Here is a 19,621-nt window from a genome sequence, read left to right on the forward strand (position 1 = left end):
CCTACACCTTTTTTGGCAACCACTTACCAAGTAGGTCTCCCAGAAATGTCACCTACAGAGAGAGACCTTCCTGGGCCACTTTAGCTAAGTAGCCTTCTCTCTCCTACAGTCATTCTCAAACCCATAAGCCGATTTCTTCACTTATCAATGGGAGTATATTAAATTTTACTATTTAATTATTTATATCAGAGATCAGGAAATTTTTCCTGTAAAGAACCAGACAGTAAATATTTTAGGCTTTGTGGGCCACATAGGCTATGTCACAACTACTCAACTCTGCTCTCATGAAAGCTATTATAAAAAATATGCAAAGGAATGGATGTTCAAAAAAACTTTATTTATGGATACTGAAATTTGAATTTCATATAATTTTCACATGTCACAAAGTCTTACTCTTCTTTTAATTTTTTTCAACCATTTAAATAATAGAAAAACCATTCTTAGCTCACAGGCTATACAAAAACAGGCAGTGGGCTGAATTTGGCCTGTGGTCATAGTTTGCTGACACCTGGTTACATGTTTATTTTCTGTTTCTGTTCTCCCATCTCCCCCTCCAGCTACAAAAGAGCAAAATTACTGTCTGTCATCCCACTGTGGGTACAAAGGTGTCCTTCACTAAATATCTTCCAGCAGAAATTCATTTGAAATATTTGTTAAGAGTTTGCCACATACATGTTCTCATCAGTGTGATACAAACAGAAGACAATCAACAACAGTGTAGTATGATCTATACTCTTGGACACAGGCTGTCACTAAAAAGCATCTGATGTAAGTGGTGTTCCCTAGATTTGTATAGTGTTCAACCTGCACAACCTTACATGGTCGCCCGGGCATCTTACACGTTCTTCTGACCCTTTATGAACTTTTCTGCTTTAACCTAGTGTGATGCCAATTCTATAACCCTACTCTATAGTAATGAACATAATTTCTTAAATATCATTTTGGCTTCTTTTTAGTATATTCATTTATTAATATAGCCTCGTTCAGCACTGTCATAGTTATTATGCTTCCATTTCTAATTGTTATAATACAATTGTTTTACATGTGACCTTGTTTAAAGATTCCATTTAGAAAAATTAAATCCACACAGAAAAACCAAACACACAGATTTCTTTAGTACCTCACAGTTCTCCAAGATCTTAAGAAGAAATACTTACATAAACTTTCTGAACCACTGCCATGTGTATATCTGATATTTCTACTAGTAATTGCAATAGCATGGACTGCTTCACGGGCCACTAGAGACTGAAATCAACAGGATATGAAATTTCAGTTAATGTGTAGCTTTGAGACAGGACAGGTAGAAGTTTCTAAAAAAAAATCAATCATATATTAAACTGCATGTATGAAGAAACAGAGAGTAGAATGGTGGTACGAGAGTCTGGGGGGTGGGGGAAATGGGGACATGCCGGTCAAAGGGTACAAACTTCCAGTTATAAGATGAATAAGTTCTGGGGATCTAGTATACAGCATGGTGACTATAGTTAACAATTTTGTACTATATACTTGAAAAATTGTAATTATGTGAGGTGATGGATGTGTTAACTAACTTTATTTTGGTAGTCATTTCACAATATATATGTGTATCAAATCATCACATTGTACACTTTAAACTTACACAATTTTATATGTTAATTACATCCCAATAAAGCTGGAAAAAAACTGTATATATGTTGGGGCCGGCCCCATGGCATAGTGATTAAGTGTGCACACTTCGATGCTGGCGGCCCAGGTTCAGATCCCGTGCGCGCACCAATGCACCGCTTGTCAGGCCATGCTGTGGTGGCGTCCCACATAAAGTGGAGGAAGATTGGCATGGATGTTAGCTCAGGGCCAGTCTTCCTCAGCAAAAAAAGAGGAGGATTGGCATGGATGTTAGCTCACGGCTGATCTTCCTCACAAAAAAAAAAAAAAAAGGAAGAAAGAAAACTGTATATATGAAAAATCTGCATTTGTCCAAAAGATATATTAAGAAGAATAAATTAACTTAAAAGAATTTTTTTTGCTTTATGGAAATCACAATTGGGTGGCTTTAAATATAGACTCTTCTAATACATTGAAAATTTTATTTATTGTGAAGAAAAAATAATTCTCACATGCTTTTTTTAGAAATTCATTTATCATATAAAATGAAGTATAACTATATTTCAAAGGCAAACAACTTGGGGTTATCCTATTCCTAGACAAAATTACCACCAAACTTTAAATCCAGTTTCTCGAAATAATACATCTACCTAATGCATGCATGATTCCTTTCTCGCAGATTCTATTTTCTTCTTGTGTAAAATGTCTAACTTGAAAAGACTCATCAAATAAAAAAGATTACGTCCCCGATATGGAGCAGGATAATAACTAAGTCCCCTGTTCCACTACATTTGTTTCTAGCTTACCCAGATATTTTCTGAAGTTGAACTAGGATCACAGTATTCATTGTCACTCTCTTGAATAACCCAGAAGAATATCAGTGGCTAACAATATTATGTTGTGCCATTCCTTTGTTAGAAAAAAAAAGTTTTAATGGAAGCCCATTGTCTACAGAATAAAATGCAACTTTATTCTGACATTCAAACAAGCTGAATTCATCCACTTTCTGATGGTGTCACCCTCCACTTTCCCACCCTCACAGTCCCCTGAACATACTTCCTGTGGGGAATGCCATTTTCTCAGCTTGGAATGTCCTCCCTTCCCTGCCCACCTATAGAAATCCTATCTTTCAATGTCTGGTGAAATGGTATTTTTTCCTTAATGTCAATAGCACTTTATCATACCTTTTTCTTTACAATATGTCACCCTTAATAGATGATAAATTCCTAAAGAACAAGGACTTTATCACCTCATTTACCTCAGCATTTCCTTCTGAATCAATTAATGAGGCACTCCTTGCTATCCCAGTCAGAAGTGAGTTCTACCGTCTGTGCCACTTATTCAGTAATTACTCTACCTTGGAGTACAGCTATTTGTAACATTTGCTAATGGCTGAGCTTCCTAACCATATCATATTCTCTTAAAGGGCAGGGCCCACCTAATGTTTCTTTCAGTGTCCATCCAACACAGTATTTTACATGTAATAACTCTCAGCAAATGCTTGTGATAATAATAATCCAAAAATAAGGCAAAATCAGACTAATTCTATTTCCAAATCATGATAAATATCTTTTCATTTCTTCAAAGATAACACCAATAAAGGAGCTGTCCTTAAAAGTTTTTTCTTGAGAAGAAAAAAGAATTGCAAGTGTCAAGTATGTTTATGTTCTAAATGAGCTATTTTCAGAAAATGCAAATAACCGTATATTTGTCATCAGCAATTGCTAAGCCCTAATGTGGCTGTAGTTTATTCTGTTACGAGAACCAGAACAAAGTGAGCCAGTAAGAAACAAACCACTACATAAAGATCAGACCTTGGACAAGAATCAAACTGTTGCCCTAATACTACCATTGTCTGGAAAGCATCTGGGATAAGGATTTGGCCAAGCCTAGCCACAATCCATCAAGAATCCTTGCATCTTTTGCGATCAACCCAGAGCATTTGGGACCAAACAGTGGTGAGGGGATCGCAGACTGTGTGAGTCCTCTTTGAACTTCCTATATTGTCCACCACATTCTGAAAAAAAAAGGAGTGGTGGGGAGGAGGCTCTTGCCTCAATGCTGAAATCAGAGGTGCTTTTAATAGGACCAAACCCCTGGGGTTAGGGAGGTCAGCATGTAAAGAATTCCTGCTAGTATCAAATTGATGAGTGTTGTGCTGTGGCTTTTTCTGTGGAGGGCTGTCAGAGAAAGCTGGCGACCACACGGCAGACCCACAATTCCAGAGACTCTTATCCTTGTCCTTGCTCAGACGGTTTCATATGTAGATCAGGTCTAAGTGGAACAGTTCCTTTCTGACTTTCAGGGAGCTTGTCTGACATTTTCTTAGGAGCCCATCTGCTGGACTAAAGTTCATGTCCTCAGGGTAAAGCCCTGTTCTTTACCTGAACCCTGACCCAGGGGCACTCGCACTAGAGTTAGATGAAAATATAAAGCATCTTTCCATTTGTCCTCTAGAGGAGAAATTTTTCCCCACAGTTTTTGATCTTGAACTAAATATTATTTTACTTCCAAAATGTTAACAAGAAAAATAATTAAGCAGTACTTACCAGTTCCTCGTGGTCTTTGCTTCTGCTCCTATTATAGGAATATGGAAACACTATCTTCTGGGAGTAAGAATGTATACTGATGTAAGCTTTAATGTGGTTGATATTTCTTCTCAAGAAATCAGCCACTGCCTTCACTTCTGGTTCCGACTCAGGGTAAGGTCCACAGTAGGTTTCTGAGCACGAGAAACTTGATGCACCTTCCTCTGTAGTGAAATTGATAGAGTGGAGTTATGAGGTGATGCACCTACTGTTGTAATTTGTGATTTCCCTGACAATGTATTCTTCTAACATCTATGGTGTAACATTTTGAGATAAACGGATTAGACTGAGCTCTGTAAAGAACATATTTCTGATGTGCACTAAATGTTGCTTATGTTTCTTTTGAAGTCAGATATTTATATGCGCTCATAGCAGACACTCCAACTGTTGCTTGAGATGGAGGCAGCCATCTTGCAACCTTGAGAAAGTGGCCAAGCAAGTCTCAGAGATGCCAGCCCCACCTTCAAACTTGTGGTTATTTGAGAAAAATATACACCATTCTCTTTAACTCATTGTGAATTTGGTTTTTCTGATATATGTAGTTAAAAAATTACGAATCAACATAGCTCATAAAAGAAAATTCTCATTTGGGAACTCAAAGATAGAAGTTAGCCTTTAGTGCTACATCTAACTTGCTAAAGTGGCTTACTAAATAAAATAGGATGGTGATATTTGGTGCCAGAGTAATGTTTATTCATTCCTTTGAGAGATTATAGTATACATCACTTCAGATGGTAGTCTGCCTTCCAACACTTCTCCTTTCTGTCCCTAATTCACAGGGGTGGAGCCCCAGGGAGCCACCTCTGACTGAAAAGATTATTCCCTCCTGGAAACAGTTGATTAGTCCTGAATTGTGTCCTTAACTTGTGTTCTACCAATCCAAATCCCTCCACTGATAACTTGAAATCTGGACAAAAATTCTACTCTCTCAGTCCAGCTGCTCTCTTGAACAAAGAAGATAAAAGCAATAGCACACAGCACATGCTATAGATCAGGAACTCTGCTAAGATTTACACGCAATATCTCATTTAATCCTCACACCAACCCTATGAATTAAATACTGTTATTTTAGGAGATGCAAATTGGACACTCTTGGTGGTAACCATCCTTTACAATAAGAGGCTACGTGGCGTATTGTTAATCACCCAATCACTTGATTCTAATCTTGGCTTTACCATTTCATAGCTATACGGCCTTGGGTAACTTTTTTTAAACCTATCTATACATCAATTTCCTTATCTGCTAAATGGAAAAATTATACATTAAATGAGGATTTAATGAGAATTCAGTGAGTGAATGCATTTAAAGTGCTTCGCACAGTGCCTGGCGTATACTAAGTGTTCAGTAACTGTTGTTTATCATTGCTGTTGTCATCATCATCACCATCATGTGGATTGGGACCCAGAAAAAGCCAGTGTGCATCACAGAGACGAGATGGGGAGAGAAAGGACTCAGTGCACCTACAGAGCTGCAGGCCCAGTTCCAGTCTGTTTCTGAGTCCTGCCTGCATCCCTGTCCTTGGGTTTCATGGGCCACTCCATTATCCTTACAGAGCTTGCCTTTCTGACTTAAGCTTGCTCTGTTTTCTTCCTGCTATTTGCAGCAGAAACAACCTTAATGTTTGTTAAACATTCTCTTTCCCACAAGGAAATATTGTGCTGAATACCCAAGGCCTTTTCAAGCATTTTATTTGTTTTAATTTTTAACCAATAATGTGATTGGGCAAACCATTTTTGATAGTTCAGTCACCTTTGAATACTCTTGGCCTTTTTCCTCTGAAATATAGTTCTAGAGAACAGAGACTATATGTTGGGGGTAGAGGTGGGGGAGGACGTGAAAGAGTTGAAGAGAGAGGTGATAACCTAATGTGAGTGCTCAGACCAGAGCTCTTGAGTGAAAATAGAATGCAAGCCATATATTTATTTTAACCTTTCAAGTAATCACTTTAAAAAAAGAAACAGGTGAAACTAATTTTAATAATATAATTTAAGCCAATATGTACAAAGTATTATCATTTCAAATATAAATAATATAAAAATTATTCATGAGATTTTTTTTCACACTAAGTCTTTGAAATCTGGTGTGTATTTTACACTCACATTTCAATTCAGACAAGCCACATTTTAAGTGCTCAATGGCCACATGTGGCTAGTGGCTACTGTAGTGGACAGCATAGCTTCAGATTCTCATTCCGTGATTCTCATTCTAGTGATTTCTAGCATTGTGGTGGAAAGAGCCAGGCAGAGTCGGGAAACTTGAGTTTGAGACTCTGCTTTGCCATTAAGCAGGCATGTTAATCTGGGCAAACTACTTCATCTCTCTCTCAGCCTAAGGCACTTCATCTAAATCAAGAGGTAGTTGGTCTACCAGGTCCCTTCAAGCTCGAGCATTCTTTGATCTATGCACATGGAATCAAAAAGTATCTGGAATAGGCAAATTCATAGAGACAGACGGTAGATTAGAAATTACCAGAGGCTGGGGTGAGTGGGAAATGAGGAGATAACTGCTTAATGGTTACAAAGTTTCTGTTTGAGATAATCAAAAGCTTTGGAAATGGATATTAGTGATGGTTGCACAACGTTTTGAATGTACTTAATGCCACCGAATTGCACATTTTTAAAATGGTTAAAATGGCAAATTTTATATTACATTTATTTTACCACAACAAAATAATAATTTTAAAAAACCACTATGGTCTCGTAGGAAAAGAAATAAAGCATTTTCCACTGTGTACCAGTTGCAAAAACTTTGTAGTTAAACTTAACATTTTAGAAAATGAATGGAGCTTGTCAGGAAATTTGAGACCAGAGGTCCTCACGAAATGCCCCCGTTATGGACTGAATTCTGTCGTCCCCAAATTCATACGTTCAAACCCTAACCTACAATGTGCTATATTTGGAGATAGAGACCTTAAGGAGGTAATCAAGGTTTAATGAAGGCATAAGGGTGGGGCCCTGATCTAATATGGCTGGTATCCTTATAAGAAGAGAGAGAGACACCAGGGATGTGTGCACACAGAGAAAAGGCCATGTGAGGACACAAGGGGAAGGTGGCCATCTGCAAGCCAAGGAGACAAGCCTCAGGGGAAACCCACCCTTCTGACACCTTGATCTTGGACTTCCAGTCTCCAGAGCTGCAAGAAATAAATTTCTCTTGTTTAAGCCACCCAGTCTGTGATATTTTGTTAAGGCAGCCCTGGCTGACTAAGACACGCCCACCCCCATTCCCATCCCCCCCCCCACACACAATTTTAATACAGAGGAAGGGTAAAATGAACATAAAATAAATAAGTAAGCTTGATATGTCACTCCTATTTAATAAGTGAGATGCTCTTTTAGATCTTTTACAAAGTATCACAAAGGCACACTGTAGTTATAGGGACAAGGAAGAGATAAGGTTTCATTCTTCTTTCTCGCTGGCCTGCTTACATAGTACTGAAGAGATGCTGGGGCACTTGGTAAAAAAAAACAGTCCTTTCAATTACTTCTGGTTTTATTTGGAATTCTTTATTCTATGCTTGTTGCTTCTGTTTCTGTTTTTAACTCTTGTGATATGTAATGATACAGTGCCATGCCTAAGAGGGGCTGCCATATATCTTGATGGTAATAACAATATATTTTGACTACTCGGCTATTCAAATTAGGTAACACTGGCTTCACCATGAAAAGTATTAAGTAAAATAGAGCACCAAAAGAGCTCGAGGATAAAATAAGAAGTTTCAAAAGAGAACTTATAACTGAAGTGTGATTGTCAGACGTGGAAAAATTGCAATAAATTTGTAGTCAGTCAGCTGGGTTTATATCCCAGCTCTGCTACTTCCTAGCTCTGTGCTCTTGAGCAAGGGACTTAACCTTTTAAAGTCTGAGTTTCTCCATCCGTGATATGTAGATAATGAAACCTAGGAGATGAAATATGTAAACTGCTCAGTACTTAGTAACTGTCCACTCTGTTTATTCAGATCTGTTTTACATTAGCTGCCGCTTCTCTGACTCCCTGCCCAGTGATCACTGCCACGGCAGCCTTTGGGTCTCAGTGGGCACTTTTATTGGACAATCTTAAGGATGGCTCTTACAGAGAAACCACTAAGTGATTCCCTTGAGCCAGAGGGAGGATTAACTGCTCCTTCCTCTGCATTCCTACTACATCTGTAGCTCTCTTAGAACAACTAATTTCATTCACGTATTCATTTAATTGATATTTTCTGAGACCCTTCCATGTGCCAGGCACTGCACTAGGTAATGGTCCCTGACCTCACATGGAGGTTCTAACCTAGAAGACAAAGGAAATAAAGTAAATACTCTGTTGTGAGGTTTTCGTATGTATTCTGGGATAATGATGAAATGTTTCAAATCACTAAATTTCACTTCTTTTTTGAAGGAAATATGGAAGATCATGTACATAGGATTACGGAGGGCAAAGGAGTGGGAAGAAAAGAGTGTTTCTGTGGTTTCAACAGCTTTGCTCCCTTGTAGTCCCTGCAGAGGCATGTGCGCCCACTTCCGAAAATATAAATGATTCAAGCTCATTGTCAAGTTTAGCTTTGTTTTGTAGCTGTTTCCTAAATATAGTAATTATGAAATATAATGGGAGGGAGGAAGGTGAACTAACACCTACCTACCTGAGAGCAGACAATGTTCTTGAATGCTTAAATCAATATTCACTGGGTACCTTAACTCATTCAAATCAGGGAATGATAAACTCCCACTGTGCCAGACATAAGTTTATCTTTATGAGCTTCATGAAAGAAAGGACTTGTTAAGAAAGTGAACAGTGAACACAAAACAAAATGTTTTCAAACTGTAAAAGTAAACATTTACCTATGCAACTGAAAATGAGAGGTGCCCAACCAGCTCTGGTCTTTGATATCCTAATGATGAATGTTATTTATTTATGAAAGCAAGAAATTTAGCGGTCACTTTGTTATTATTCTAGAAAAATAAAATTTTAGAATTTTGAAGCTATAAGGGACCTTGGAGAACTGGTCCAACTTCCTTCTTTTAAAGATATGGAAACGGCAGGGAGGGAAGGTTAAGGTGATTTGCTGATTCTAGTCAACATTCATAGCATTACATTTAACTAGAAAATTTATTACTTAAATTATTTCCTGATTCAGGTAGGCCTCCCCTCTAATTAGTTTGAATTAACGGCCTTTCTTTATGAATATCACCTTTTTAATGAAGACACATTACTATAAATAAAGCAGACAACCTACCACACCAGTGTTTGGAAGCAAAGTTCCTGTTCAGGTCTGTTCCGATGCAAGGATTGTTTTCATGAAAAGAACGGTTCTTTCTCCACATTCGATTCTAAATAAACAAAATACAGATAACCAGGGTGGCCATGTTTGCGGTTCAACGAAAGACACAGCTGAGTAGCTAGCGTTGTGTTTCTCTCCTCCGACCCCATCGCTTCGTCCTGTCACTGTCTTCACCACATTCCTTTCACACAGCCTCTGTTTCTATCCAGGTCTCAATCAGGTACGCTCAAACGGTTTCATTTTGAACCCAATGAAATGGTAACATCTGATGAGTTTTGACCTATACAAATAAGACTTTCATTGGCTTTTGCTGGGCTGCGTATTGGGCTTCTTGTTTGGTCTTGTTTCCTTTAAATTAATTTAATGCATCATCATTTTGAGTTCCTTCTATAAAAGTAAAATAATTGTTTCAACTCAAATTAAAACTATGAGTTTCTTTGTTTTGATTGAAACATATTTGACATATAATATTGTGTAAATTTAGTGTGTGTGACGTATTGATTTGATATATTTATATATTGTAACATGATTGCCATTGTAGTGATAGTTGGCACTTCCATCACACCACATAATTACTATTTCTTTTTTGTGGTGGGAATAATGAAGGTCAGGTCTCCTAGCAAGCTTGACGAATGTAATACAATATTGTTGAGTCATGAATTTCAGTGCTCTCTTTAGACTGAGTTCAATACTCTCATTTTAAAGCTACAGGAAGTAGAGCTGTGAAGACGCCTCTAGCCTGATGGCTCCTTTGATTGTTCTGATTCGACTCTGATTTTGACACATAAAGCAAATGCCCCACTGATTCTTGGGGTAAACTGGAAACTTGATCACGTAAACAGTTGCATGGACTTTGTTTAAGTTCTGGGGTTCGGATAATACGGCACCTTTACCCCTACTCCCACCGACGCTTCTGCCAAGCCTCCCAGTCCACTTCCAATCCCAGGCCTGTGGTTTGGAAGCAACGGTTGTCCTGGGGAACTCAGGTTCTCAAACTGCAGGGACTAACTGGCAGAGTTATGACACGAAGGACAGTCGGGGAGTAGGACTATCTAAAGTGTGGCTGAATTCCACTGTGATTCAGGTGAAGGCATACCTTTATTTTAATATCAATCTAAAATGTGACCATTTACTGAACACCAAATTTGCATTAGGTACTATGCTAGGTGTTTCTCATTTACTTAGTTCAGGATTTGCCCATTCCTACCTACAAACTTTTATTCACAGTATTCCTCTCACCTGAGATGACTTTTTCATCAAGCTTCTTCACCATTCCCATCTCTTCTGCTTAAATTACCTCCTACATGAAATAATTCCTGTATAATTCCATATGTTTCCAATCATTGCCATTATTTTCATTCCCCTTAGTGTTTGTATGTGCTACTCAAGTAGGTTTTTCAGAACTTTATGTACTCAACTATGATTTTATGTGCTTCTCATTAAACTATAAAGAATTGTACTTCATATTGCTTGAGTAATTTTACAAGAATCATGAAGTTGATTGACTAGAAATACCATTGATAATGGTTTCCAGTATAGATGAGATTGACTGTGATACTCAAACTTATGTTCCTGATTGAGTGAAAGGGTACTAAGGTTTAAATTTCATATCTGTTAGAATGCAGGTTCGGTTAGAATGCTATTCTAATTCTTGCAATTCATGATTTTACAAATCAAAATGCTATTCAAATGATTCCTAGTAAGAATGAGTAGATCTAGGCATTGTGCATCAGTGGTAGCTAACATCACAAAAAGAGATACAACCAGACATTATGCGCTTCCTGTTGGGAGAAAACACTACCCCAATGAAAAAGTCTTACCAAAAAAGTCAAACCTGAATCTGATTAAGCTTCTACAATACAAATATCAAGTTTTAGAAAATACAGAGGACAGAGGAACATATTGAATTGCAACATGGCAATGCAATTAGCAAACCCAGACAATGGGAAACTCTTTTCTTCAATGAAAAAATTGCAAGGAAAAAAAGAGAAAGAGAGCGAGAGAGAGAGAGATGGAGGGAGAATCTATGGATTAAAATAAAATTAAAAGACATATAAACCAATCACAACATATTAGCCTTATTTAGATGCTGAATCAAAGAAATAAACTTTTAAAAAAGTTATGATACAGTTGGAAATTTAAATACTGATTGGAAATTTTATGTTATTAAGTAATTATTGTTTATTTTTAAGTATAATTGTACTGTGGTTAATTTTTTAAAAGACCTCTTTTAGAGATGCATCCTGAAATATCTATCAATGAAATAATATAGTGTCTGAGATTTGCTTCAAAATAGTACGGGTAAGGTAGAAATGGGTAGGGAATATAGGTGAAAAAAGATTGGCCATGAAGTGATTATTGTTGGAGCTGTGTGATGAGTACGTAGGAGTTGACTACACGACTATTTCCACTCTTATATATGTTTGAACTTTTCCATAATAAGAGTTTAAAAAATATTTTTTCCATAATAAAACTAAAACTGATAAACAGCCCTTGAAGATTAGGTAGCTAGTAACTGAAGTTTTTTTCTTTTTTGCAATTACTGATTATAGCTTTTAGTTGTTTGCCCACCCATTGTTAATGGTGCTGCTTAAGAAATATGCCATTTGACTCTCACTAGATTCCTATAGATAACATCTCCCTGGTGCCTGAGTCACCATGGTAATGGGTGTTTGAGCTTTTTTTCAGGAATTAGGACCCCCTTGTCCAGTTCAGGCTGGTTGAGACCACCAACCCATCAACTAGGCTCACGCAGATGCCCGATAAGTGACCTTTTGACATCAAGTGGCTAAAAACTCTACCCTCAGATCACGCTAATGCCACAATTTTGTGATCATGTGTCCTATGAAGAGGGGTGAAGTTTGACTACACTTGTGCAGATCATCAATTACCTCACCTCTCCTCACCTCCAATCATCTATCTCCACATTTCAGACCACCTTGTCCCCCTACCCCATAAATATCCCTGAGCTCCCATTTTCGGGGAGGCAGATTTGAGATTCATTCTCCCATTTGCTCACTTGGCTGCCTTATGATTAAAACCATCTCTCTGCTGCAATCTCGTTGTCTCGGTGTTTGGCTTTCCAGGCCACCGGCAAAAATGAACCTGGTTCAGTGACAAAACCATTGTGCCAGGATCCAGGATTCTATGAATAATACAGCCTGTGTATCCTGTATCCCGAAAGAGGGTATATTTTGTTTTCTTTGCCTTCACTTACCTTTTTCCATGTGTAGTCATAACCATCCACATTAACCAGCGGCATAACATAGAAATCCACGTAGCTCAGAAGATTGGTATACTGCTTTTCTTTCCCGTAGAATTGAGTTACCTATAATTAAACCAAGAATGTTAAAAAATATATCTTCTAAATCCTTCTAAACTTAGTCTGTTTCTTTTTTTTTTAATTGAGATATAATTGACATATAACATTATACTAGTTTCAGATGTGTAACATAATGATTCAAAATTTGCATATATTGTGAAATGATCACCACAATGTCTAGTTAACATCCATCTAGTTAATATCCACTAAACTTAGGCTGTTTCTTTTATGTATTTTTCTTTTCTTTTTTTAAAAAGTCATTTCGCATATTTAGATTTGCAGATTTAACTCTCAGGAAAAGTATTAAAATTCCTCGAAAAGTCTGAACTTAGGGTACTATGCTGCCAAGTGGTGGTGAATGCCTTGAACATTGGACAAAGGATCTTTCTATTTAATGGAGGCAGAAAATAGAACCATATATTTTCTAAAATTTTCTTCAAGAAACAAAAAGAATTATTTATTAAAGCCATAAAGTCCACTACAAAGATTTAAGGACACAAAAACCTAGATTTAGTTCCACTCCTTTTTCAATAATCCATATCAATCAGAGCTTAAACTAAACTTATCTTAGGCCCAGACATGACTAGATTAGATTTTCTACATTGTTCTTATAAATTGTGAGCTAAATTTTTGCTTTGTGTTTTCCAAGCATCAGGTCATTTGGCTTTAGAATCAGTGGTAGTTTTTCCTAAGTCCTGGCTGTGAGTTTCCTAATCGGCATCATCTGACACTGCTCTTCTCTGCTTGAGACTCATACCCAGCTAAGAGTCACATATTTCAACATGATCCAAAGACATCCACATTCCGACGACTGAGACGTTCACCACAAAATGAGCAAATATAGAGGCAAGAGAACAACAAAGACAAATTTCAGCTGGTTAAATAATTTCATCTAGGGCAAAGCTTTGGTCTAAAATCTTCATTTGTGACAACCTTGCTACATTTTAATTTGTGGGTTAGTTTACATTTATTTGTTGTTTTAAACTTTTCTCAAAAGACTTTGTTAAGAAACATTTTTTCACTATTGACAAAAAAAGTCTTTTAAATCTTACCTTTGCTATCACTAAAACTTTACCATATTTTTCTTTAAATATTTAAAATATTATATCCACATTTCCCTAGAACAATCATAAGAGTCATAGTAAAATTCTTTGCCATGGATAACCACTTATAAAATATGGGATAAAGAAAGCAAAAGTACAAGTTGTTTTTTAAGCTACAACGCATCAGAAATAAAAGCTTAATGAGAATCAAACAAATTTTATAGGAGAGAAGCAATTTTTTAAATAGTCAAGCAAATAGTTAAATACATTTTTACACTACAACTTTGTAAATGTATATTGGAGTCATTTTTCAGGAATAATGTAGCATTCATCATCAGAAAAAGATTAGGAGATCTTAGTTCCTTTAAAATAATAAAGCATTTATCTTTCTCATTTCTACATTGTTTGCTGAACTTTTAATAGATGTGGCACGGTGGGTGTCTTTGTCCTTTTCACTCTCTTTACTTCCTTCCTACCTTACCAATGGCTGGATGGAAGTCTTCCAGAAAAAAGTCAGGTCTGAGTGATGATCAATGTTAGCCCCGGAATTTCTTGTCTAATAAGCAGGACTCACACAGAAGGAGTGAGTGAGGCCTGAAATATAACCTGTATTCTGTGCCAAGCCCTACCCTCACGTGGGGCTGCAGGTGAAATCCCAGAGGAAGGAGTGCCTATTTTTTTAACAGCTTAATTGAGATGTAATTGACATCCCAGAAAATTCACATTTTTAATGTGTATAATTCAGTAATTTTTAGTATATTCACAGAGTTGTACAGCCATCACCACTATCTGATTGCAGAATATTTTCATCAGCCCCCCACCCAAAAAAAAACACCTTACCCTTTAGGAGTTACTCCCTTTCTCCCTTTTCCTACTCCCCCCAGCCTCTGGCAACCACTAATTAATTTCTGTGTATGTGCATTTGCCTATTTTGGACATTTCATATAAATGGAATCATAAAGTATGTGGCTTTTCGTGTTTGGCGTCTACCACTTAGCATAATGTTTTCAAGATTCATTCACGTTGTAGCATGAATCCATTCCTGCATAATATTCCATTATAAGGATATACTACATTTCATTTGTCCACTCATAAGCTGATGGACATTTGGATTGTTTTCACTTTTTAACTATTATGAGTAGTGTTACTATGAACATTTTTAAACATATGTGTCAATTCTCTTGACTATATACCTAGGAGTAGAGTTGCTGGGTCACATGGTGACTCTATGCTTAACCTTTTGAAGAACCAACAAACTGTTTTCCAAAGTGACTGCACCATTTTACAATCCCAACAGCAATGGATGAGAGTTCCACATCCTTACCAACACTTATTATTATCTATCTTTTTTTATTTTAGCCATTCTGGTGAGTATAAAGTGGTATCTCATTGTAGTTTTTTTTTTTTTTTTTTGAGGAAAATTGACCCTGTACTAACATCTGTTGCCAATCTTCGTCTTGTTTTCATTTTTCTTCCCAAAGCCCCAGTACATAGTTGTATATCATAGTTGCAGAGCTGTAGCTCTTCTATGTGGGATGCAGCCTTAGCATGGCTTGATGAGTGGTGAGTAGGTTCATGCCCAAGACCCAAATCGGTGAACCCTGGGCCACTGAAGTGGAATGCGCGAGCCTAACCATTATGCCACTGGGCTGGCCCCTCATTGTAGTTTTGATTTGCATTCCCCTAATGACTAATGATGTTGAACTTCTTTTCATGTGTTTATTGGCTATTTGTATATCTTTTTTGGAGAATGGTCTTTTCAGATATTTTGCCTATCTTTAAATTGGATTATTTGTCTTTTTTATTGTTCATTTGTAAGAAGTTCTTTATATATTTTGGATACAAGTCCCTCATTACATATATGATTTGCAAAAATTTTCTCCCATTCTGTGGGCTGCCTTTTCACTTTCTTGATGATGTCCTTTGAAAAACACAAAGGTTTTTTAAAACTTTGATAAGGTCTTATTTATCTCTTCTTTTGTCACTGTGCTTTTGGTGTCATGTCTAATAAATCATTGCCTAATTCAAAGTCACAAAGATTTACGGCTTCTCTGTAAAGATTTACTTTCTTCTAATAATTTTATAATTTTAGCATTTTTTTTTGTGTGTGTGAGGAAGATCACCCCTGAGCTAACATCCATGCCAATCCTCCTCTTTTTGCTGAGGAAGACCGGCCCTGAGCTAACATCTATTGCCAATCCTCCTCCTTTTTTTTTTTTCCCCTTTTTCTCCCCAAAGCCCCAGTAGATAGTTGTACGTTGTAGTTGCACCTCCTGCTAGTTGCTGTACGTGGGACGCCGCCTCAGCATGGCCGGAGAAGCGGTGCATCAGTGCGCGCCCGGGATCCGAACCCAGGCCGCCAGTAGCAGAGCGTGCACTCAACCGCTAAGCCACGGGGCCGGCCCCTAATTTTAGCTTTTAAATTCAGATGTCTGATCCATTTTGAGTTAATATTTGTCTACAGTGTGAGGTAGGAGTCTAAGTTTATTCTTTTGCACATGGATATGTAATTGTTCCAACAAGGGAGGCCTTTTTTGATCCTGCACAAAGGCACCATCTGGACTTGTGGTGGGCCTGTTTAGGTGCACATTTAAAGAAGATGAGGGTCCAGAGCAAGTGGGAATTGGTGACAATCTGAGGAGCAACAGCAGGATGAAGCCAGGACCTCAGGAGAGAGGCTTAGAAAAAGGAAGGGTAGAGGAAAACCAGGCAATAAGGAGACTTCTCAATGTCTGTAAGAGAAGAAGTGGACCCTGAGGGAAGGGTGACGGGAACAGATCAGCTTGGTAGTGTTACAGCATCCTTGGGACTTTGGGTATCTTCCTGATTGGCTAAGGGTAAGAATGGGTTTTACTTGGTAACTGGGCAAAGCTGTGTTCCTTTCCAGGCATTGTGGGGATTAAGGGCAGGGTTACATAGATACAGAGAAATCCAAGACATGTTCTTAATCAACTTTGTGAATAATGCTATTACTTATTAAAATATTTTCAGATTTATCCAGTTATTTATACTTCAAAAGCATACAATCTAGATATCTAATCATGTCACTGAAGTAATGTAACCTCTAAAATTCTATAAGCCTTATAATTCTGACTTAGTACAGCAACTGTGTTTAAAGACATCATTTCTTAAAATAACATTTTCAACCAAGTTGAACATGTTCGTTAATCTAATAATTCCCCACTATTTGTGATTTATGTATCACGGGGCTCTCCAAGCATGTATTATCCAATGAGTTTTCCCAGTATTCTGTAAATGTATTTACAGTCATGGTTTTATATCTAGTGAATGAATCACTCTTAATGAAGTAGATGGCTGAAGAAATTATGCTTGACATACAAAAGACAATAAAGAAATATTTGTTTAAGAAATGATTTACAACAAGATAAATAACATAATTAACATCACTGTCCTACTATAAAAATAACAAGAAGAAAAATGAGGATAGAGGGTGCCAGAGGCACAAGAGCGAGTGAATGATTAGAGGGTGGGAGATAAAGGCCTGACTGATTCCTATCAGCCGGGCCTGTGGTAGATGGGGTACACTAAAGCTTTGTCTTTATTATGGCCCTAAACAACAACATCTACAACAAATTAGCCAATAACCATTTGACAAAGAATAAATTACTACTAAAGTCATATACGACACTACGAATGGATGATTTTAAAATAAACTGCTACTCTCAATACCATTAGGAATACCGCAAAGAGCTACAAGTCCCAGTTTTTACTCTAATCTCTATGTACATGTGTATAATTCAGACCTTATCTAATGGCAATAAAGTATTTAGCCCAGTGGTAGGTACTCTTTAGGTTCTCTCTGGACTGCAGAGTTGCATTTCAACCTAAACCTGCAGCATTAATTTAAATTTCAAATGTAACAAGGGGATGTTGAGCAGTGATTGTGCGGACCAAACAATATACTGGGTTATGGAAACAAAAAGAAAACGACTTCAGAGATGATCATTGCCCTCAAAAAGCTAATGAAAGTGTTAAGTTGGAAAGGAAAGAGCAACAATTCAATGTTATGAGTATAATAATAAAATCAGGATGTACAAAGTGGCTCATAAGAATGGTTAATTCTGTGGGGTGTATGGGGTTGGAATTCTTGAAAAGCATATCAAGGGGGCAAGAAATTCAGGATACAAGTGAATGGGTGGTTTGTGATGGGACTCTGGCTGGTTAGTGAAGGAAGAGATACCTGGAAAGTTGCTGATAAATTAGAAGAAGTAGATATATCCAAGGACTGGAAATCTACTAAAGGAAAAAAAAAGCATACACAGCAGGTGTGAGGAATGAGAGAAGAAGGAAAGGAAGTTAAGAAATCAGATTGTTAAGCGGTTCCTCTTATCCTTCCTCGTTGCTGTCCATGGCCATATTCTGGATCTAAGGATCAGGGAGAGAATTACTTTTGAGATCCAGAGAATGGCCATGGGAAAAATTTATTAAAACAGAGTTGAGGTTAGGTTTAGCAATGTAGAGTTCAAGGGGTTGAAAAGATGATTCATTAGATGGGTCTCACATATGGACTTTGAACTCACTTAGAATGATGGCTAGTGTTGGAGAGGAATAAAGAATCATGAACCAGGTTCCAGGGGATTATGTGGAGGCTGATAGATGACAGTAATAAGAAAAGACAAAGGTGGTTCGACCAGATCAGGTCATGAGTTTTGGGAGAGCAATGGCAGTATTAGGACAGGAGAATGTTGATCCGCTCCTCCTCGTTCCCTGGCATGTCGAGATATGAAGGGAAAGAGCAGCCCCTCTACTTGATGGAGCTGCTACGAAGCTGTGTCCGTCACTAGGTGTGTGTCAGCTAAGATGAGGAGCAGCAGAAGCAATTCTGTGGAGACCCTGAGGTTGTAGACTGTCAACTTTGTGTGCAATTAAATGAAAGTTCTCCAGTTGGTGGACAAAGTACTGAGCAAGGCATGATGGTCAACCCACGTTCATTGGGCTCCTAGAATGTGCCAGACTCGGTGCTGGGTTTGGCCTTGGTGATGCCGTCATGCACAAGTCAGCCTCAGCCCCTGACTTTGCAGGTGGAGAAGAATCCTAAATCTGGCCTCCAGAGGATCAAGCAGAGGCATAGAGAGAAATGACTGGCCTCAAGCTCCCCTACATGTAGAGTAATGGGTTTCCTACAGCTGAGACTGGACTATAAAATTTAAAAAATCCTTACTAAGCTGGAGAAGGGAGTGAAAGATTGTGAGATAATAGAAAATATACATATTGGTTTCTGCCCCACCCCTCCTCTGGTTCCTGGTACAGAGCTCCTAAATCCCTTGTAATTTCCTAAGTGAGAAGAGCACTAGGAGCATTTTTTGTTCTCATATTTGGTCTTTGACCCTGGTTCCTGACATGGGGTTCCTAAATCTCTTGGAATTTCCTGGGTAACAGCAGTGTCTTTCGTTCCAATGAGGTGACTCTGGGCGGGCTTCTGGATGAGGGCTGGTCACCAGAAAGACTAAGCCATAATTAGAAGCTTGGAACTTTCAGCCCCATCCCCCATCCTGCAGGAAGCGGAGAGGGGTCGGAAATTAAGTTAATGACCCATCATGAATACATGATGAAGCCTCCATAAAAATCCCAAAGGCACATGGTTCAGGGAGCTTTTGGGTTGCTGAACATATAGAGGTGCTAGGAGAATGGTGTGCCTGGAGAGGGCATGGAAGCTCCATACCCTCTTCCCACATGACTTGCTTTATGTATCTCTTTCATTTGGATGTTCATCTGTATCCGTTATCACATCTTTTTATAATAAACTGTTTCTCTGAGTTCTATGAGCCGCTCTAGCAAATTAATTGAACCCGAGGAGAGGGTTGCG

General features: G+C 37.9%; 1 protein-coding gene across 1 annotated transcript in view; it reads right to left on the reverse strand.

The window, feature by feature from the left end:
* The window catches only part of CPB2 (carboxypeptidase B2), a 47,863-nt gene that overhangs the window by 2,627 nt on the left and 25,615 nt on the right, over positions 1–19,621 (reverse strand). Inside the window, exons 7-10 of the mRNA XM_004433645.3 lie at positions 12,647–12,757; positions 9,385–9,478; positions 4,134–4,336; positions 1,158–1,245 (exon numbers count right to left, since the gene is read on the reverse strand). Of these exons, the coding sequence (XP_004433702.1) occupies positions 1,158–1,245; positions 4,134–4,336; positions 9,385–9,478; positions 12,647–12,757 (496 nt within the window). The remainder of the gene's footprint in view (positions 1–1,157; positions 1,246–4,133; positions 4,337–9,384; positions 9,479–12,646; positions 12,758–19,621) is intronic.

The sequence above is a fragment of the Ceratotherium simum genome, chromosome 10, assembly GCF_057802395.1.
Source record: "Ceratotherium simum simum isolate JZ-2026a chromosome 10, ASM5780239v1, whole genome shotgun sequence".
Taxonomy (NCBI): Eukaryota; Metazoa; Chordata; class Mammalia; order Perissodactyla; family Rhinocerotidae; genus Ceratotherium; species Ceratotherium simum.